Below are 23,100 nucleotides of genomic sequence, written 5' to 3'. Positions count from 1 at the left end.
TCTGCATGTTTACAGTGTTAAAACAAGCTATGTGGGGCAAACCGATAGCTAATATCGCCCTAGCTTTCTGGAGCGCTCAGGGTTCCTTAGTGTAGCTCTGTTGGGTAACCACAGCTAGTGGTTAGCTGCTAATGCTCCAGCTTTAGTGGAAATCTGGAAATCTAAGCTTATTGTAATAGGAGAGAAATCTGTGTAATTTTACATCCAGCTCTCGTTTGACTTGTCTGACTCTTGTTTGAATTATTGATTTATTTTTTAAATTACAGCACGCCCATTGCTGTACATATACAACAACTCTGTTGCAATTTATTCGGCACAGGTGGAAACCGTGAAAATAGACTAATTGCAGGTTGTAAGGCAATGAGCATGTCTTTTTGAGCATGATTTTGTTAATTAACTGTGAAGTACAACCCCCAACAAAAAGTAAAGCAACCTTTAAGTAAAATATTGTTTTTTACATTTACTTTGTCTTGTGATTAATTGCTGACAGTATAAACCAAGATATTAAATGTTTTGTCTGATAAGCTTCAATTTCATTTGTTATTAAACATCCACTTCTGCATTTCATCCCTGCTACATATTCCAAAATGTTGAAACAGTAAAAAAATAATGTACACTTTGTAATGTTGACAGTCAATTTTCCAACACTCTCTGGATCATTATTATAAGTGATGATCTATTCCAGATATCTCAGAGCACAGAGATATGTTGATGCTGTTTCTGGACATGGTTACATTACATTAGACATCTCTTCTGCACAGTAAAGTTTTAAGCAGAATTTTTGAATGTTCAGTACCTCTGTTGTAGTGCTGAAGAAAAGTTTTCTAAAGTAATCACTTGTCCATGTGGTTCTTGATGCAGTGTCTTCTGAGGAATTGAAGATCACAGAGGTGTTCAGCTTAGGGTTGTGCCCTTGACCTTTTTTGCACCAAACTTCCTCACGATTCCTTCAGTGGTTTAATTATATTATGCACTGTAGAGGGAAAATATGTAAATCCCCTCCAATCTTGGAGATCCTCTGCCAGCCTTGCTCTTCAAAAGCCTTTCATAGAAACAGATTTTGCACCAAATTATGATTACATTCACCTGTAGGCATGTATTTTAGGCCTCAAATGAAGCTGATCAGACAAAACATGTAATATTCATATTATACAGCTCTGGAACAACTTTATAGGTATATGTTTGAGTCAAATAAACATTGTTGTTTTATTCTATAAACTACTAATATTTTCGCCAAATTCCAAACAAAAATTAGCATTAATTTTCAGAAAATTAAAAATGGTCAAAAAAAAAGTCCTCGGTGTTGGGGAACATTGCCTTAAGCCCTGCCCCTGGGAGTATGTTTTAAACTGTTATTTCTGTGCCCTTCACCCCAGCTGCCATTTGCCATTCTTTTTGTAGGTCACTTGATGTCATCCTGCAGTTGCTGACTGACATTCGACTAAGTTGATAGTCAATCTCCAAACCTGAACTCCATTGAAAACCTCTAGAGTGTAACCAAGAGGAAGATTGATGGACACAAGCCATCAAACAAAGCTGAACTGCTTTGAACTTTTGCAGCATGAGTGGCATAAAGTTATTCAAAAGCAGTATGAAAGACTGGTGAAGAGAATGCCAAGACACATGAAAGCTGTGACTAAAAATTAATAATAGTCCACCAAATATTGATTGAAATATTGGTCTGAACTTGTTTTTTTTTTTTTTTTTTTTGCATTATTTGAAAGCTCTGCATCTTTTTTGCTATTTCGTCCATTTCTCATTTTCTGCAATACAGGCTCTAACTGACAATATTTTTATTTGGAATTTGGAAAGAAATGTTGTTAGTAGTTCATAGATTAAAACAACAATGTTCATTCTACTCAAACATATACCTATACATAGTAAATTCAGAGAAGCTTATTTCTTATTTGTTCCAGAGCTGTATGTGGGTTCGTACTGTCTGCAATAAAATGTGGGGAATTATCTGTACTGTTAAATTTCTTTCTGACTGCATAAAACCAGAACATTTCTACATTTTGTGCTATTTGCTGATAAATCAGTATTAAAATGCCGTCAGAGTTAACATCCATATTTAAGAAACGAATGCTGCAGAGAGGTCAGAATATTCTTCTTGTTTCCACAGACATCGTACAGAAAGTTCTACACACAGACACATAATGGCTATTGACCACAGTGCAATAAACTCACAATATAATATTGACCACAGTATTGAAAGATATTGACAAAAATAACACAGATATCCCTCATTGCCTTATAACACACCGTCCTGGCTCTCTGAGCAGCTGCTGAGTCATGATACAGTCCACCACCCTCAGGAGAATGATCCACTGTGTAGCACCGCTAGCAATATGACACACTGTCCGACACAGCAAAGAGAATGATGCACCGCCCGTCACTGCCGGGCATATGATACAATGTGCTGGACCCAGATTTGTTGACCTCCAGAAAGCTCCAGGCTGTGCAGAGCTCAGAGATCAGATTTACTGAACTGAGACTGCCCGAACACTTCAGCATCCAATTTTAACCAAGCCAATAATAAGAACGCAGATTTTGCCTCACTGAATTGGAAGTATTCGAAATTACTTTGGAAGGAACATTTCACTCTCCAGTGAGATTTATTTTTTGATTCTCAGGAATAATCGTATTTGAAGCAGTTCTGATGTAGCAGACAGATGTCCTAAATGTAATAATTCACAACTCATTTTTGAGAAGATAATTATTTAATGCCAATCTCAGATAATCTCACTGTCTGTGGCTTTCACCTTCCTGTTTTGCTGTGTCTCATCCCCAGTCTGCCCAACTCTCTCCATTATTCATGATAGATATGAAAGTTGCATCTGGGTCTTGGATTCTCTTGAATTCTCAGTTGCAGCTGAGTAAACTGTTCAATTTGTGCATTTCTGCCAGCGGACAAAGTCTGATTTATTAGACAGACGTGGTAAAATATGGCAGATAGCAGTGTCTCAAAAATATAGCCTTTTCTAAGTATGTTCCAGCATACCTACAAAAAATGCAACAACATGACAATAAATATTACCAGGTCCTGAAATGGCCAGCTGGACAAAAATGGTTTGAGTGGCTGTTGATTTTACATAAGGAAAATTAATCTGAAATGACACAGATAATTAACATTTTGCATTTAAATATGAATACATAGTGTTTAGCCCAAAAAAATGAACCCTTTTCTGATACTTAATTTTATGTTGTAGACACAATCAAAGTCATTTGCATTCAAATTTCAACACACAAGGTATAATGTGAACCACTGTTTCACAATTCCAGCCCCATTAATCCTGGCATGGGGAGTATGGCCGTGCCATCAGGGAAGAAAAAATCCATTGATGGAATAACCTGGTCTATATTCAGTATATTCAGGTAGTCAGCTGACCTCATTCTTTCAGCACATACTCTTGCTGAACCTAAACCTGACCAACTGCAGCAACCCCAGATCATCCAGGTGGCGACTGTTTTTTTTTTGGTCAGGCAGTGTACAGTGGTTGTGTTTTTGTCACACAATGATAATTAAAAAGATGTTTGTTGATGTTGAGAAAGCACCAATTAGGAGCATTATTTTAGAGTGTGTATCTGGACAGTTTTAGAAAGTGTTTTTCTACATTTATTAGACATTAAAGGCTCATTGATTTAAGGCTGACTAATAAACCTGTAAAAGTACATTTCCAAATACTGCAGTGCTTCCAGCGCTGTGCGGGTTTTAGCAGGAATGAACAGTCCCTCATTGTGCGGCCTCCCAAATCTGACTTCTGACTTGCCTGTTGTTAGCTGGTCGTAACTGGATTACTGCATTACACAAAGCTTCTTAGTGCCTTTGCGGCAAATAAAGGAAGGTGCCAGCGGTGAAATGCTGTCACAAATGTGACAAACAGTGTATCAATCACTCAGTCCAAACAATGGTGCGGTCTACAGACAACTGTTTGATGCATTGTTTGATGTGTACAATAGATAACTTTATTATTTTAGTCTCATATTTATGCATTTTTTGTACTGCACCTTTATGAAAATTGCCATGAAGAACATCACAATATCACATATACTGTATATGTATAATACATATAATACATATGATACAATACATCATCAATGTAAACAATTATTGGTGAAAAAGAAAAATAGGAGCGAACTGCAAATAAAAGCAAACCATTTACATTAGGCCTGTCACAATAATTACTTATTAGACTTATTGCACAATGTACAGCACTGGAACAAAAAAAGAGACCACTTAAAAATGATGAGTTTCTTGATTTGACCAAATCAAAAACCTCTGGAATAAAATTAAGAGGAAGACAGATGATCACAACCATCAACCAGCTGAACTGCTTGAATTTTTGCACCAGGAGTGGCATAAAGTTATCCAAAAGCAGTGTGTAAGACTGGTGGATGAGGACATGCCAAGATGTATGATAACTGTGATTAAAACCAGGGTTATTCCACCAAATATTGATTTCTGAACTCTTTATGAATATGAACTTGTTTGTGTTCTTTGCATTATTTGAGGTATAAAAGCTCTGCATGTTTATTTTTATTTCAGCCATTTCTCATTTTCTGCAAATAAATGCTCTAAATGAGAACATTTTCATTTGGAATTTGGGTGAAATGTTTTCTGTAGTTTACAAAATAAAACAACAATGTTTATTTTACTCAAATATGTACTTATAATTAGCAAAATCAGAGAAACTGATTCAGAAACTGAGGTGGTCTCTTAATTTTTTTTCCAGAGCTGTATATGGACATGATCTTGGTCATTTTTACTGACCTATTGTGTTGGAAAAGAGCCAATTTCCAATACTTTAGTAACATGGACTAACTACCAAAGTTTAACCAGAATCATATGGATTGCTGTTTTACTGCTACTGTAGTCTTTCACACTGTTTATTGAAGCAAAGCAATGACTCTTAAAGGCTGTAAGAAAACAAAAAACGCTTTGGCCTGGTGATGTGTGCATTGCATCCATTTTAAAAACAAGCATGAGACATGAGAAGGTGCTAAGAATGCCCCGTCTGACTTTGCCTTATTGGTCTATCATTAAATGACAATAGTAATACATTAAGCATGGTCTCACAATTGAAGTAGCATCACTGGCATCACTATGATGTGCCAGTGAGGAAAATTCGTCTCAGTATTTTGCTTATATCTGAAAAATGATCTGATTCATGACTCAAGACTGCAATCCATTCTATAGTGAGATTTTTGTAAACGAGCCTGTGACACTGACCTTTTCTAAATGTAAGGTCTGAAAATTCTTAATTGTCAAAACATTTATTGCACTTTAAAAGGGTGTAATTTCATGAATATGCTATCATATTATCTTCATATCAGTAGCATAAAATTATATATTATACTATATTAACTCCATAATTTCTGACAATGTATCAACCAACAACAACAAAACATTATCATGACAGGCCTAATTTAAACTGTATTGATAAGCTGCAAAGAATAAAACAGACTGCACATGCTTTAATGCCATGCACAAAAAACAAAAGTATTTACTCAGATGTTCTTTTATCACACCTACTTAGTAATTTGTGGATTGCACAGTTTTATACATACAGGCAAATATAACCAATTTTCCCATTTATTTACTGCACGACACCTTTACCACCGACAGAAAAGTGTACTGTAAATATCAATTGATCATGACCGAACTGAATTATTTTAATTTTCATTCTCTGTTCTATAAAATAATGAATGCCCAATAATAAGCATGAATCAGAATAAACATCACTTAAGCATGTCTGTTCCTTGAGAAGCATCTTAAGCTGATATACTGGCCCAGCATGTCATTCCTAAAGCGCCTTAAAGCTCAGAAGTGATCTGCTGAAGAGTTGCCTTGTGAGCATGTTTGTGCCAAGCTCTCTGGCACATGCTTATCTCTTTCACTGCCAGCATCCATTCAATACAACAGATTGGGTCTTTCATGCTTGGGTGGAAATAAGGGAGGACTAAAACCCGTCAATATTTTCTCTGCGTTTCCTGCAGCTGAGGCAGGCCAGTGGCCCAAAGAGACCCTTCAGAGGCATGAAGAGCGCAACCAGCCTAACTACAGGATGCTATGGGCTGCTGCAGAAGAGTATTCTGGAAGAAGAGCCTCCGGCAAATGCATTAGGTTAATGGTTATGATGGACATTTTTCAATGTATTTATATATTTAAAAAAATCCTTTCTCTTTGCTTTTGTAGCAAGGCAAAAAGAAAAGACCTAAAGAGGTCTTTAGGTTATTTTTAGATGCTTTTCAGGGATGTCATTAGAAAGCCATCTCTCACATCAGAGAATGTCTTTTCCTAGCTTATGGATCAAGGAGATTGTAGGAACAAAAACAAGTTTTCCACATGTGGACGCAAAAAAAAAGTGCATTATAAACACATGAACATTCAGGCCAGATCACATGATCACAACACGTTAAATTAAGTATATTTAAGTACATTTGCACATGGCACTATTGAGAAACATTATACAGTTAGTTTGTCTCCAGTTGGATTCCAGTACCTTAATAATGAAGGCAGCACGCTCCCTGAGAAGAATTGTACATATAACACATTCACCTACTCTTCCCTTCACCAGCAGATTCTCATTTTAAAGCTATAGTCCCACAGGCAGTACACATTCCTCCTCATTATTAGGTTTAAATCTGCAATCGGCAATCTGAGCAACGCCTTGGTGTTTATTAGCATTGCAATATGTACTATTATAGATTCAAAGCCCTGCTCTTTGAAGATTATCTGCAGAAAATCCCAAATAAATAGTCAATCTGAAAGGGTGGGGGTAATATTCCAGACAGTGCAAGATTGAAGGTCTCCAATAAACATCAGGAAATCATCTGAGGTTCCACCTTCATTCAATTTGCATTTGTAATATATCTTGAATCCATATGCTGTGTGCATGTGAATAAAAACCCATTGCCTTGTATGGAGTAAAACAGCCGTATCATCTGCGTACAATCAGGCTGAAATGCTTCACTTCCCAGAAATGTGCAATAGTGCATGAGATGGGGGCAAAAAACAGACAGACAACAAGCCATCAGGAGTGGGCATGTGCTTATGAAGCCATCAGGAGTGGGACTGCACTTCAGTCTGAAGAGTAAGTCCTGGGCGGATTCCAAGAATCCTCACCATGACAAGCGACATGCTTGGGGTTTTCAGCTGAATTTCATTATCCAACAGTCATATAACACTTTCTTGAGTGGACAGATTTGGCTGACCACCTTCCATTTCATGCATTACAAGATTGCTTCTTTGTGACCCTGACTTCTTACCCTCTCTCCCTTCCAGAGCCTTCGTTTTCTGGCTCTGCCTCTGCAACCCTTTCTTGCACAAAGGAGACGGTGAACATTTCAAAGAGCCAGTTAGAACCGTGTTGTTTTCCAGCTCGGTTAGAGCAGTCGCGCCACGGCAGTAGCGTTTTAGCCCTTTGCGAAAGTGGATAGTGAATAAGCCGTAAGTGATGGGGTCAAGAATGGCATTGAAGAGGCCGAAAATAAATAACATGTGAGTAAGAGAGTGAGAAACGGTCTCCTCCAAGTCATCAGGGAGGAACCAGTACCACAGGCCCAGGAGATAGTATGGTGTCCAACACACAATGAACGAAGTCACGATGACGATACTCATTTTCAAAGTTCTCATCCGGGCCTTTGGGATGTAGTTGTTGGAGCGGCGCAGGTGGACCTCTTTTGAAGATACTGGCAACAAAAAAAAATATTCATTTCATTTTTATTTTAATCAGTGCATAAGTGTCATAATTAGCTTTAACAGTTATCTCTGATTAAGACAAATAGAAGCTAGAAGAAAACAGATGCTGCGAATTTCAATAAATTGTTGTCATTTTCATTTATTTTTAGCAATGGCCCCTATTTATATATTAAGCATCTCAGAGTAAGAATGCTAATCTGATATCAGTTAATGCCCTTTTCACAACACTGAATTTAATTAGGCAGCTAATTAGAGCTTCTCTTAGACCAGAGTACGTTTACTCTGAGACGCTTGATAAATGAGGCCCATTTCTTGAAAAAATACTAAGAAAATTAGCCTAAGGAAAGAGGAGGATATAGTGTATTCACAAATATTTTATAAAGACTATGTCTACAACAATGTGGAATTTCAAACACTTAAATGATCATTAAAAACAACCCCTTAACTAACATTCGCTTTCAACTGCATACTACAATCTGCAGTCAGGTGATGCCTATCCTCTTCCTGGAGATCTACAACCCTGGAGATATTAGGCCTATGGTTATGTTCAGACTGCAGGCCAATCAGATTTGCTTCTCAACTCTTGTCCTTACTGCTATTTATAAGTGATAAAATCAGATTTGCCTGTCTGAGCATCACAAATGTATTTGCGTAGGTTGCGATTGCAATGAGGTCAGTCTCAGTAATTATCTTGTGCCGCTCTTTTTGGACCCCACACACCTTCGTCACTTTGTCTTTGATAAGGTGATGGATTATCATATATGTAAGAGATGCAAACCCTAAAATCTGAAAGCTTTGAGCTTCAAGACTGGAGACACATCTGTTCAAATATGTGTAATATATTTTAATCGCAATTCAAACCACCTCAAATTGTGGATTTGTTCTGATTGCAGAATGCAAAAATGGGATTTCATGTTGTTTCAGGCTGTCCAGACTATTAAAACTCAATCTGGCTCCTATCGGGACATGCCAAAAATCTAATTTGGGTTGGTAGTCTGTAAACAGCCTTTTAACACCTGAGTCTCTGAATGGTGGTAAATCTACAGGACCAGATGACCAAACAAGAATCTCTGCTACAAATCATCACTTTTGTCCTTCATTAACGTTTATGACTTAATTATGACCTACTGTTTCCTTTGGACAGCCGCTGAGAGATCTCCAGCAGGATGCGCGTGTAGCAGAAGATCATGATGACCAGAGGCAGCAGGAACAGACAGACAAAGGTGAACATATTGTAAAGTGTCTCTTGCCAGTGCTTTACGAAGCTGCCTCGTGTGGTGCACTGTGTAAAGTTGGCAGGAACTGTGATGGTCACCGTGTGAAATATGAACATCTGTTGGGGAACAGAAATATCTCTTACCATTTGGTACACATGGCTTTTACATAAAATGATTAAACTTGCTGAATTATTATGATTCTCAGTTCACAGAATGTTGGATTATCTTTGTACAGAACAGTTATCCATGGAATTATTATTCATGAAATGAAGTAGAAATCTGTTCGGCTGGAGTTTGACTGTAATATTTGGGGGATTACTGTGATACTGTAAGCAAAATGATATACGTAGATATTTTAAATAGAATTTTACCAAAACCAACATAGTAGGGCTGTAATGTTGCACACTCCCACAAGCCAAAAGAAATAAAAGATCGATAACAAACCCCTTTAGGAAGCTAACTCTGGTTGTTGATTGGCTTAACGAAGTGACTGACAGTTGTGTGATTGGCTTCAGTCTAAAATAATTTAAACATCCTCTGCCCTTTGCTTACGCCCACTGGTTCTCTGGCCTGCACTAGGTGAATTCTATCCTCTGGTGTTCAAACAATGCAACTGCAAGTAATTTTATAGTAACAGAACGTGGAATCATCTGTTCCCACAATGCACATTGTTATTATTTTTTTTTACATAGTGATTGTCACTATTGAAAATCAGTACTGAGTAGCTGTATGACTGGAGCTGGGCTGAGCTGTGCTGAGTTGTGAAATGGTAAATGTGGGTGGTGTCTGACTTGTGTGTGTAAACCTGATGTAGAAATACAAAAGCTTCTTCATTAAGTAATAAAGGAGAATAAAATGAAGATTTGTGCTAAAGACACCCTCAGCCATTGTGAATTAAACATAGAAAATTAGTGCGTTTTTGACCCATGTGTGCGTTAGAGGGGTAGTGATACAAAAAGGGATTTTATTAAAAAAAAAATAAAATAAGGATGAACTATAATTACAAACAAGTTAATTGAGGAATACCTTGAATTCTGAATGGCTTAATTAATGTGAAGTTGCATGAAGTTACACAGAAAATGAATATGGGTCATTTTAAATAAATTTAAAATAAAAGGGTCAAATCTGTTCAATGAGTCAAAGAGAAATTAAAATATATCGTTTTTAAAAAAAAAATCTTAAAGATTCTTAAAAAAACCATATATCTCCCAGCCCTAATCCCATGTGTACCTGAAATATGTAATAGAAGGCATTGCCACCCCCAGTGGACAGTGCAGTCAGTTGTAATAAACATGACTGGTGGCGTCTGGCAAGAACTGTCCTTGCAAACAAACAAGCAACTCTGTCAGAAAACCAATCCACATGATGCAGGATGCCTCACACACATAACCCACAGGGGAGTGCAGTGTTCTTCAGATTCTTCCATAGGACACAGTAAAAGACATGTTTCATGTCCCTTGCATTAATAAAGATCTGTCTAATACATTTAATAAACTCATCTGTAACCATATATAATGGAAATAAGCTTTAGAGCTTAATTCTCTGATTTTAATATGTATTAGCTTATATATAGCATTATGTATTTTAATCATCAGATGACCCTCTCTCTGGAAGAAAAGGTCAATGTAAGAAAGTTACACATGTAGAACATCAAGAAGTAGATTAGAGTGATCATAAATCAAGAGAGTAAGACGTTCAGTATTGAGAGTATTGATTAAAATCAAGGTTATGGTCGTATGGAACATTTACTGTAGGTGAGGCTATTTATCACAGCATGGCTGTGAACAGCAAATGACTTTCATTTCTCAGATAGGCTTGTGTCATTTTTATTTAGGGGTGTAATAACTTACAGATAGGATTTGATATGGTGCAGTAGGGGTGTAATGATGCAAACATGACTGAACAAAACTGGATAATGAGACTAGATTGGTTGCAAACTGTGGTATTCAATAGAGATCATAATTATATATACATATATAGGTCCATATGTTCATAGACACCTCTTCTAATTACCCTCTGTTCAGCTACATTAAGTTCTACCCATTGCTGATATATGTGTGCAAATGCACACACACACACCCATACATCTTGTCTAGTCCCAGTAGAGAAGTGCTGCAAATTGAATAGGGCTTTCTGGAGCATATAAAAATAAACCATTTGGCACCATGTCTAATGCCAGGTTCATGGTAGCTGGGTGTAAAGCCTCTTGGCCGTGCCTTATGATATAAATACATCATAAGATATATATGTATAACTACAGCTGTGCTTTAAGGGGTTCTATTTGAACATACTAGCCACAATGTAATACCTGCAGTGTTAATCTAGCATTAACACCATCATTACAAACAGGTCTAAATATCTACAGGTGGCTAAATTGTTGGGTAAGTTTTCCAGACAGAAATGAAGCCTAAATTTACTTTAGACAAATTTTTACTTTAAATGGACAGCCTAAACTAGGCCGAACCCCTGTCTGAGTAGATAGGAAAACTGACCCTAATGTATTAAAATAGTGCCTAATAGTCTTTATCTGAGCTCAGTAATTGCTATTTTCATTGCCAGGCAAACCAGATTACTTAAATTATTACCTTAAGTAAAATATTTTTTTACAGAGCACTTTGTATGACAAAGCAGCTTCACAGAGATCTGGTTCTGAGCCACAAAAGATGACAATGACAAGATATAAAGAAAAAAAAAACTCACACCAGCAAAGCAGTAAAAATGCTTAGTGAAATGATTAATTGATATGACTTAATTACTAATAAATACAGATAAACAGGGGTGAGCCTAATACATCACAGAATAAAACAGTGCTAAAACAGTAATTACTGAATCATTTAACAAATGCAATTTGTGTTCTGCACTATTAGAACCACGCTTAGGCTTGTTTTTGTGGCTTTTAAAAATCATTATGCCTTGCTGTCAGATTGCACTGGCAAGAACCTGAAAAAGTCCAATTAGATGAGAACACAGCAGCTAAAATACTTACCCAAGCTAAAAAAAAAACTGACAATATGAGACCAGTAATATCAATACTTTCAGGCTGCCAATCAAATTCTGTACTGATTAGAACATTTCACAGAACATTCTGTGGTTAGGTTATAGGATGGAGCCTGATTTCCAGCCTTCTACATTCTGCATTCTGAATTTATTTACATTCTAATTAAACGTATTGCGCTTCAGAGTTTCTATAATAAAATATCTCCAAAAAACAACTTTTTATTCAAAGCAAAAGCTAGTTAACTAAAGGCTGGTGGTGTAAAATGTTGAACTGAAATGTGGATTGGTAATCTGTCTCATGTAAACATTACTGCAGGTTTATAGTCAAGAATAAAGCACAACCTTGAATAAACCATGGCCATGTTCGTCCAATATCTGATACTGTAATTACGTAAATATTGAGCCTGATACCGACATTGGATCATCTCTCTCCCATTTCTAGTTTGAACTTGAACGATGTTCTCTTTAAAGCCTCTAGGCCATGCCTTATGATATAAATACATCTTAAGATCTATATTTGAAACTACAGCTGTGCTTTAAGGGGTCCTAAATGAACATACTAGCCACAAATGTTATACTTGCAGTGTTAACACCAACATTACAGTCACGTCTGAATAGCTACAGATGGCTAGATTTTTTTTTTTTTTTATTTTAGTCAGAAATAAAGCCTTGAAAAATGGCTTGATTGATGCCCTGAATAATGTTTAGAACAAATGGGAACCCACACAATGACTCTGGAAAAAACTGCTGAAAAGATGTTCTTATTCACATCAGAAATCATTAAGCTATTACCCTGCATTCAGCAGTTACATTATGAATGAAATTAAGTGTGACAGTACTGTTGGCAGACATACTGTACATGCCCAAGCCATGACCTCTCAATCACCATGAGCTTGAATTTGGGTGACATCCGTTCATTTACAGTTTCGGAGAAAAAAAAAGAGACCATTTAACAATGGTGTTTTTTCTTGATTTTACCAAATTGAAAACCTCTGGAATATAATCAAGAGACAGATGGATGATCACAAGCCATTAAACCAAGCTGAACTGCTTGATTTTTTGCGCCAGGAGTGGCATAAAGTTATCCAAAAGCAGTGTGTAAGACTGGTGGAGGAGAACATGCCAAGATGCATGAAAACTGTGAATAAAACCAGGGTTATTCCACCAAATATTGATTTCTGAGCTCTTAAACCATTATGGATATGAACTTGATTTCTTTTTGCATTATTTGAGGTCTGAAAGCTCTGAATCTTTTTTACTATTTCAGCCATTGCTCTCAATAGCAATTTTTTATTCGGAACTTCAGGAAAATGTTGTCCAATGTTTGCAGAATAAAACAACTCTGTTCACTGTATTTAAACATATACATATAAAAAGCAAAATCAGAGAAAATGATTCAGAAACTAAAGTGGTCTCCTAATTTGTTCCAGAGCTTTATTTCAATTTTTCCAGAATTCTGCAGATGCTTTTCTGGTCACATTTAGTGGTTTGCATACTGCAGTGTATCCTTTGGCATTTCTGTTCATTAAGTCTTCTGCTTATAGTATAATCTGACAAACACACTTATTGAAGGCTATTTTTTTTTCTTTTCTACATTAGGCATCCTTCTGTCATGAACAGTGGATGTCTTCCTTGATCTACCAGGTTTTTTTTTACTGATCTCACTGATGTGCTTTTATGATTTTATGCACAGTTAATTTTGGTAATTTGATAATTTTGGTAATCACATGGTTCAACCCAGGGGCCCTCTTTCCTGGTCCTGCACATCTGCCATCCTGAAGACTTTAGATCTAACACATTTGAGTCTAGGATGTCCCCATGTCCCCTGCAGGGTGGTAAACCTCAAGGACCAGGAATGCACCCCTGGTTAAACCAAAATAATGTTTTTTTTTTTTTTTTTCCATTTTTCATCTTCATAAAAGCTTATTTGACTTTCATTGGCACAGCTGTTGCCCTCATGTTGATCAATGGCAACTACAGACTTCAAATGTGTTTGAAAGCTTTGAAAGAAACAAGCATAGTTATGCTATGCCTGCACTAATTAAGCAATGGAACGCAGCTGAGTAATTATAAACACTGTGATGCCGAACACTATGGTGCCGTGAAATGAGGGGGACTACGTACAAAAAGTGTTATAATTTGAACAGTGGGGCAGATTGAGAACAAAAAATAGTGTTTGTGCCAAGCATTATGTAGGGCACTGTTTATTCTGTCCAGCCACCTCTAACAGAATCTAACTGTCTTTGTTTTTCCTTCTGCTGAACTGAATCGCCCTCCTGTCTGAGGTGACGCTGTGGAAGATCGACGTGTGACTGCCGCCGGCCCTCAAGACCAACTTCACCGCTATGGAGCCACCTGCATGTGCCATTCACACTTCAGCCCAGGTCTCTTGCAACAAAGCAAACAAACCAATCAACTGAAGGGGCCCTGAGCTTGTCTGAGGCCCCCAGACAACGACTGGTTATGAATTAAATGCAACGACAAACTGTGTGAGCTCCCATTTAAATTCTGTGAAGGTCAATGCAGGAAAATACAATTACACTTATCAGAATCCCCTCAAAGGGGCCCCTCCCACTAGTTGCTGACAGTGGTCATCGGTCCAATTTGCTTAGGGCCCCCAAATGCCTTGAACCTGCCCTACTCTGGCCAAGATAGAAAATATCACCAACATAACTCCACTGTTCCCTGTGTTAAAATTTACTCCTTATCCTCATATACTCGTAATTAAACCTTATACTGACAGAACTAATTAAACTAGGGTTCTTTATGCATATTAATAGATCTAATTTATTTCCTCTAATAAGACTAATAATATATTTATCTCTTGTTTTTAATGATTAAATCTGAGCACTTCTGTGTAGCTCAATCCTCACTTCTTTTACTTTATTCATTTTTCACTTCTGTATGTTCTTAAAGGGGTGTCAAAATATCGATATTGTAAACCCCCTTAGACTCACCCCCAAATTTGACTTACTTAAGTTACTTACTCCGTCATTACTCTATTTGGTGGAGCTAATTAGATAAATGAGAAAAACTTGCGGTGAAAAATATTAATTGTCAAATTCTGTGAAATTGACCATAATCCATCATTCCTCAGATTTGTTTATGTAGGAGTATTTTATATTCTTTAGAAACACAGAGCTGTAAAGTATCGTAGGGAATTGTCTCATGATATATCGAGTATCACAGAATCATAATATTGTGGACAACATATTGTGATATCGTATTGTGAGATGCTATTGTGAGAGCATTTCTGTGCACTATTCTTACTTAACTATTTTTATTTCATTTCTGTGTGTCCATTAGTTATTTCTTTATTACATACATATTTATTTACATTATATTTTTATTGTATAATTTATTTTGCTTTCTGGTGTCATCCAGAAGTGGATGGGCCTTATTTTTGAAGCTTGGATCCTTTCAAGGCTTCTTCCTCTTGATGTGACGGATTTCTTCTGTGCCTTGTCGCCTCTGGCTTGCTCACTTGGTCTCAAAACCAGATCTCTATAAATCTGCTTTATGACAACGTCCATTGTAAAAAGAGCTATACAAATTAAATGAGTATCAGGCCTGTCCTAATTCAACATAATCCAATGTGCTATACGTAACTGACTGAAACATGTTCCATTTAGTTCCATTTCATTCTTGAAAATCCAGACTGAGTGACAGAAAAGCTGTCTTGTCAGCCGAGGTAATCGTGCCCATACAGTCCAGGTGCCACAGATTAATGGATCACATTAATCTTTACCATTACTTTGTCATTATTAGAGATGTAGGGATTTGACAAGACAGAATTCTCTTTCTGAAGACAATTCTCTTTGAAGACTATCTTTCTATCTACTATCTATATAGCTACAAATCTATTAATCTAAAAATGATTCAAATGGACTCTATTATATAAGCCTGATCCGCATGAGCAAAGCTGAATCACACTCATAACACCTTCTCTCATTAGGGATTAGGAAGGACAGAACTGGAAATTGTGGTCAGTGATCTCCCAGTACAAAGAGACCAATCATCTCCATGGCTGAACAAATTCACTGGGACAGAAGTCAATGACTGCAGATTCTCTGCTCTGCCCTACTTTTGATATTATGATCCTAAGGCGACAATAGCAATGACAGCGGCTCTTACAGCTACCTCTCCTATGAGCCCCCAGCTCCAAGCTAATCTAATTGTTTTCACATGATTAAAAATCTGTCACATTGCACAGCTCAGTTCATATATAAAAGAAGGTGGATTAGAATAAATGTTTTAGACTTTTCTAAACACATTTATAGAAAAACAAATGGCCAAATTATTATCTGTTTAGGATGAAACAGAACTCATTCAGTCTTTTCCTTTTTTACCCTGTATTGTAAATGAATACTGAAGTCATCCAGACGATAAAGGAACACTTAAGTGTTAAATAATCCAAAATACTCTGGGGTGCTGTTAACCTGTGGTTTTTGAGGCCGGTAACTACAATGAACTTATCCTGTGCAACAGAGGTAACGCTTGGTCTTCCTTCCTGGGGTGGTCCTGATGAGAGCCAGTTCTATCATAGCTATTTTTTGGTGATCTTTGAAACATCACTTGAGGAAGTTCTTGAAATTTTTCGGATTGACTGACCTTTATTTTTTTAAGTATTTTTTCTTTGCTTAGTTGGGTAATTTTTAACATAATATGGATTAGAACATTACTTAAAAAGGGCTATTCACTTTATAACAACTCTACAACTTTACAACTGATGCTCTCAAACACATTAACAGGGAAGAAATTTACTAGAGTAATTAACTATTGAAAAGTTCAGCACAGCTGCTAACTGAAAGCCATTCCAAGTGACTCTACCTCATAAAGCTGACTGAAAAAATGCTGAAATGTGCAAAACTGTCATCTAAGCAAGAGGTGCCTACTTTGAAGAATCTAAAATATAAAACATAAAACATTTTGTTTAGAGTCCGGATGACTTTAGTATTAATCTACTATGCAGAAAACGGTAAAATAATGAAAACCACTTAATGTAATGACTGGTACGGTATGTGTAGCATTGAATCACTATGTGATCAGCCAAGATAATATAAGCGTCTGCATTTTTTTGTTTTGTTGTTTGAGTGCACTTATGCTGCTCCCCAGATATGAACACTAAAAAAAAGAGAAGAAATGAATTCACCATCAAGACGCTGCTCACCTGAGGGACGGAAAGCACAATGCTCATGGCCCAGGCAGCACTTAACATGATTTTGCTCTTCTTCTTGGCCTCGCTGATGGCAAGAGGGTTAAGGATGGCAGAGTGGCGATCCAGGCTGATGACCACGGTGACGAAGGCGCATGAGTACATGGCAACCAGTTTGAGGAACATGAGCAGCCGGCAGGCAAAGTCACCAGCCAGCCACTGCACCGTGATGTTCCAAGCTGCGTCCACGGGCATCACGATGAAAGTGACCAGCAGGTCTGCTACAGTTAGGTTGATGATCAGGATGCGTACGTGTGATTTGCGACGGGTGCTGGTGCTGGCTGCCCACAGCACGGCCAAGTTGCACGCGGCCGAAACGGCGCACAGGGTGAAGGTGATGATCACCCGGGCTTTGGCCGCCGCAGAGAAGGTGGGCAGCTGCAGAGCCGCTTCCCCAGTGGTGCTGTTGCATTCACTGTAGTAGCAGCTGTCATTCGGGGCACTCTCAGTCAGCTGATGGAACATGGTAGCAGTGCTCGGAGAGATGTCATTCATCTCTGAAGAACGGCAGAGCACACTCGTCTCAATCTCTTGTCCTCCTCTGGCATTGGGCCGACATTAGAATGGTGAAAACGGGAGCAGCGTGCTGAGGGGGTACTCTTCCACATGATAGCGCCGTCATTCCAAATCACCTGCAGGGGGAAACACAGTAAAGGAGTAGCATAAATTTACTTCTGACATTGTGTCAACAGTGCAGTGGCACAGCCTGCAGATTCATACAGTAAAAACGTGAGAGTGCACAAGCACATCTGAAGCTGGGATGCAGGGTCATGATCCAGCTGTGTCAAATGCTGTCCACAGCTGGAGGTTGTCCATATCCTTAGTGGGCAAGAGGGAAAAGGGAAGCTCTTTTTCGTTCTTGTCGCTATGCGACTAGAGGCAGCCTTCATGTGAGGGCTTTCCCCATCCCTGCACCCCAGAGACTGCTGGTAGTTATGCAGAGGAAAATACATCACACTGACACTCTATCTGACCACAAATAAGCTAAAGAAAAAGCCCATCACTCGCAAAAACTAATTATTTATTGCCCAGAATATTAAAGCCATATGAGTGTTGACAGAAATATAGAAAAAATATAAGAATGACCAAAGGAAGGACAACACAGGTGTGTGTATGGGTATATATCAAGCACTGATGCAGCTGAAAAATCCAGCTTAAGACCAGCTTCAGTGGATAGCTGGATTTAGATGGTCTTTAAAGGTCAAGGTGGTTGAAAAACTATAATGACTGAGGTGAAAATATACCCTATGCTGGTAAGCTACCTGGGTAACCAGCACTTGACCACCATAGTGTAGGATGCGTGATTTTGGTCACCTTTAATCAGGCTAGTCTCATTGATTGACCAGCTTGGTCTTGCTGGTTATGATCTTTAATCACAGTGTTCACTCTAATCACTCTTTAATCACAGCATTCAAAATCTTGGTCATACTGATTGCATAGCTTGGTCAGATTGGACATTCTTGATCAGCTAAATCATCAAACTAACTATGTTAATAATTTCTTTTTTCAGTATATTTTTATAAGGGATATAATGAGAAAAAGAACATTTATTCTAAACATAAATATATGACAAAATATATTTGAATACCTACAAATGTATTGGTTGGAAGGTAGGTCAGAATGAGCAAACTGCTTTGTATCAAAATTCAGAATTATCTATCTGATATCTATTGCTCAATCAATTGATCGAAATTTTGTTCCAAAAATAAGGCATTATTTAGAGACAGAAAGTAAGAATTTTATCCAATCTAGATAGCAACAAACATTGAATAAACATTGAATTACAGTTACATTACATATTTTAATGGTGATAAAAAATGCAAGTCTTTAACAACCTATAAACAGTTTTTAAACAATATTTATTTAACACAGCCTAATAGACATTGGTTAGTGTTAAATTATTTCAGTGAATCAACGTTCATTTAAATGCTTCAAGGTGTTTTGGCTCTCCTACACTCAAAATATGCTTCTAGGTTAAATGTGTTCCCCTTATTATTTAAATGTCCTTTGTATGTACTACAAAACACAATACAGGCTATAGGAGCAGAACTCAAACAATTTAATGCAATTAAAAGTTTGACCTTTTTATGTGTAATCAACCTAGAATTTCAGTTCAGCTTGTTTAAATGCATTACTGATTGAAAATGAACGTTAATGTTTTATGTGCTGCTGCTATTTTAGTGTTTTCTAGACAAACTGCACACAGAAACAGATAAGGAGAACATATGGTTGACTTTTTTCTCTCACTGCTTCAGAAAAATCCCATTAATATCGGCTTTAATATCGAATTTAGCCTCTTTAGACTCACCTCATAATCTCTGAAACTTGTGAAGGCGCTGTGCTGCAGAATCCCACGACCTTGAACGAGCGTCTCAGAAATGTGTATAAAACCCACCTCAGATATCAGAGCAGCGCTGAACCAACCTCTCTCTCTCTTTCACACACGCTCTCGCTCTCTTTTTATCTCTCTCTCTCTCTCTCTGAGCTTGGGGAAACTCGTGGAAACAGGTGTCGGTCCTCCAGTAAGAGCAGCCTTTTGGAAAGCAGAGCGTTACTACAAGAAAATCGTATCGTAGAAAAAAGCGAAATGACCGGGACACTTTTAAGATTTCTCAAAACAAAAATAGGGCTCTGGGTTGCCTGATATTTCTGTCTGTAATAAACAGAGACCGTGTGAAAGTTGTAGAAAACACTGCAGGAAGGTGCAGACAGTACACACAGGGAACACGCGCTGTTCCTCAGGACGCGTCCTCACTGCAGCGTGGCTTCGGTGCAGAGTAGAGTAGAGTAGAGTGTGTAGTTTAGTGCAGTGTGTTATAGCGCTCCTCGGTGGTCCAGGCTGATCTGCATGTCCTCAGCCCCTCCTCATCCTCCTCTCCCCTCCTCTCTCTCCTCCAGGCTGATTCTCTCCTGAGCGCCACTTTACTGGACTCCGCCCTCCAGCCGTCATCACCCAGTGAATGATGGAAAGCCCGCAGCGCGAGCATATGGTGCTCCCCCGTTCATTTTCATCGATTAAAGGAGGAGTCAAATATTTTCTCTTTTTATTTATTCATTTTTTTAACCCACAAAAAAAGCCCATGGTTGTGTATGTCACATGCCCTTTAAACCTTTTAAACCCCCTTTTACTTCCTTTCATATTATCAATTATTTTAATACTTTTACTGCAATACATTTGTATGTGCAGCACAGTTACAGTTACGTATTACAATTAAAAATAAAATACAAATGTTAGGAATCATTATAATTCACATTATCACTGCACTGTCATCGGGTTTGATGAAGCTGCTCTTTATTTAATGAATCAAGAGATCAAGGAGATCTTATAAGAAGACCAGACTGTTCCTGTTCTATCTTTCACTCAGAACTTTCCCCTGATTTTTGTAATAACTACACAACACAATACTGTACTTTATTTTTTTTTAGTACCTACATTTTAGAACAGACAACTTCCAATACATAAGTACACGATATGTTGAATACTTCAGTACTTCTACTCAAGTGTGGTGCTTAAAGAACACTTCAACTTTTACTCAAGTCACTTTTTATTTGATAGAGCACCTGTACGTTAACTCAAGTCTGAGTCTCTAAAACTTGCATGTCTGGCTCTGTCCTTCAATTTAACTCATGAAGTCCCTAAATGACACAACCTACTGAACATCCTGAGAGAATCACTACAGGACAGTGTGTGAAGCTGTGTTCATCTGACCTTATTTACAGAATATAGGTTTGCTGGGTTAGTGCTTGAGAAGCATTTTAACAATTCAAGTGCTTTAATTAAAGGTTTTATGTTCCTTATAACTAGTATTGACATGATTTTAAAATACAAGTAACAAAATAGTCATTTATGTCACAGCATGATTTTAGACATAAAATATTAAATTGTATATTCATGCGTACACAATTAAAAATGTGAATGAACTGCTCACTGAACTTATCTGATTACATTTTATTCGTCATCAATATTCAGAAATTGGTCTGGGCTCTTATGGGTTAAGTGATATTTTTATATACATGCCTTTAAAGTTATAGCTACAACTGCTGATTTGTATAGGAATGATAAAACTACAGGTGGGCTAAAATTGAGTTTCATTCCCACAGGCAGGGGAAAATAAGCTACAAAAATGGAGAATAACCGTGACTGTAGCCTTTAGTTACTAGATTGTAGAACAAATGTTGGCAAAGGAAAACAGCAGCAGTGGGAGACACCAATTAGGTCATCATCCAGAGGTTCCTTAAATATCTTAGTGTGCTTTCAAGTGCATGGCTGCGTCTGAAATCACTTAAATAGTGCGCATTTAAACCCTCTTTTAAGGTAGCCACATGCACAACAGCGCTGGAGGACAAACTGCTGGTACTTCTCGTGTAGAGACTGAAAATGGAAAAGTTTCACAACTCAAACATTAATGAGATCTAATTAACAAATAGAGACCAGAGCCACTACTACCTATCGGTAGTGTAACATGTTAGAAATGCATGTTAGTTTCTTTCTGAGAAAAGGAAAAAATACACCTGTTGTCATGTTAAATCCACTATATTTAAAAAAATAATAATTATCTTATGTATAGGCCTTATAAGTCTTATCAAAGAATAAAAACAAGGTGATGTTAAATGAATTAAAAACAATATTAATCATGATTAATTTGTAATTATATTACTCTAATCAGAGAACAGTGGTCTGGCATATTTATGATTACGAAATACTTGAAACAGTAGTGATTCATTATGCATGATTAATAATAACTAAAAATATAAAATAATTGGATGTTAAAAATATGAATATTCTAAGCTTATTCATAGAGCCTACCTTAATCCTTACAGAAGGTTTAAAAAGAAAATACAATATAATTATCACCATCATATATGTAACACCTCTGCCCCTGGTACATTTTTACATATGTTCTGGGAGTGTCCTGTAATTGTAAAATTTTGGAGATATATGAACACAGTGTTGTCTAAGCTATGAAGCTATGAAGCTAGTCCAAAAAAAGGTTTGTTTTTTGAGGCATTTGCAACAGTGTCATTATAGAAATAATCACTGCCAAAATTCACTCATTCTTTTCATCTGTTTTTGATGTGTGGGTAATGGCAATAGAGATAAAAAAAAAAGTATGATTTGTCAAAATGTGAAAATAAATCCCAACAGGAAAGGAGTTAAACGTGTGTAATGTTTTTTTTAAAGATGGGCCAATGATTAATACTGGGTTGATGGTGATATCAGCATAACCACATAAAACCAAAAGAAAAGTAGGGTAATATTTTTGAGTAATATTTTAGGTATTAGGTGCAATAGGTTGAGGTGTGTGGGTACATTTAAATTAAGACTGATATTTGGGTCAAGTTAAGGTATAGTAGTTAGGTATACTTTTAGGTTAAGGTTAATGTGTTTTTTTAAGTTAGGGTTTAGACAGAGGCAAAGATTAAGTGTGGATTGGGGTGTAGGTTATGTCTTGGTTTACACATGGGTAAGGTTTCATAGGTTAGGTTGAGGTGTGGGTTAAGTTTAGATTTAGGTTGATGCGTTTCCCATTCCACCTTAAATGGTGCAACAGACAGCAGAAGCTGCAGCATTTAAGGCGGAACGGAAAGATAAAATAAAATAAAAGCCAATTAAAGCTAATTTCAGCTCCCTATCACAGAGGACGCTTGAAGAGTTGTCCCAATTCTTTGGGGGAGGATTTCACTCCTTCCCCCTGTAACTCTGTTTCAAGGGGAAGGGTTACACTCAAAATCAAGGGGTAAGTGTAAGTGGTAGGGCCAAGGAGTGAATTGGGATTGGGCCAAAGTTCTGTTGGATAGGTGTAGGTTTAGTTTAGGTTGAGGCAATAAAATTACATTGGTTGCTTTGTATCATTCTCTGTTTGGATTATTTGATTAGACAAATACTACATTGGTGTTTAGTCCCATGGGTCCAAATTCCTCTTGAGACCACTATACTCACAGGAATAGGGTACTATTTGTAATTAGAG

General features: G+C 37.3%; 1 protein-coding gene across 1 annotated transcript; it reads right to left on the bottom strand.

Annotated features, from left to right (window-relative positions):
- Positions 1–3,985: 3,985 nt before the first annotated feature.
- Positions 3,986–19,991, bottom strand: gnrhr4 (gonadotropin releasing hormone receptor 4). The gene is made up of 4 exons (XM_007254475.3): positions 19,440–19,991; positions 17,087–17,763; positions 8,831–9,035; positions 3,986–7,692 (listed from the first exon to the last, which is right to left on the bottom strand). Exons 2-4 carry the CDS (start codon positions 17,624–17,626, stop codon positions 7,178–7,180), a joined length of 1,260 nt encoding a protein of 419 aa, XP_007254537.2. The 5' UTR covers positions 17,627–17,763; positions 19,440–19,991; the 3' UTR covers positions 3,986–7,177.
- Positions 19,992–23,100: the final 3,109 nt, after the last annotated feature.

Source organism: Astyanax mexicanus, chromosome 9 (genome assembly GCF_023375975.1).
Source record: "Astyanax mexicanus isolate ESR-SI-001 chromosome 9, AstMex3_surface, whole genome shotgun sequence".
Classification (NCBI taxonomy): Eukaryota; Metazoa; Chordata; class Actinopteri; order Characiformes; family Acestrorhamphidae; genus Astyanax; species Astyanax mexicanus.
This window is presented reverse-complemented; position numbering and strand designations above follow the sequence as displayed.

What these genes read in the sequence shown, in the direction of transcription:
- gnrhr4 (XM_007254475.3), bottom strand. Translation starts at nt 17,626, where the DNA reads ATGAATGACATCTCTCCGAGCACTGCTACCATGTTCCATCAGCTGACT. An exon ending in TTGTGCTTTCCGTCCCTCAG is followed by an intron (nt 9,036 to 17,086) that starts GTGAGCAGCGTC and finishes GTTCCCCAACAG; the next exon opens with ATGTTCATATTTCACACGGT. An exon ending in GCGGCTGTCCAAAGGAAACA is followed by an intron (nt 7,693 to 8,830) that starts GTAGGTCATAAT and finishes TTTTGTTGCCAG; the next exon opens with TATCTTCAAAAGAGGTCCAC.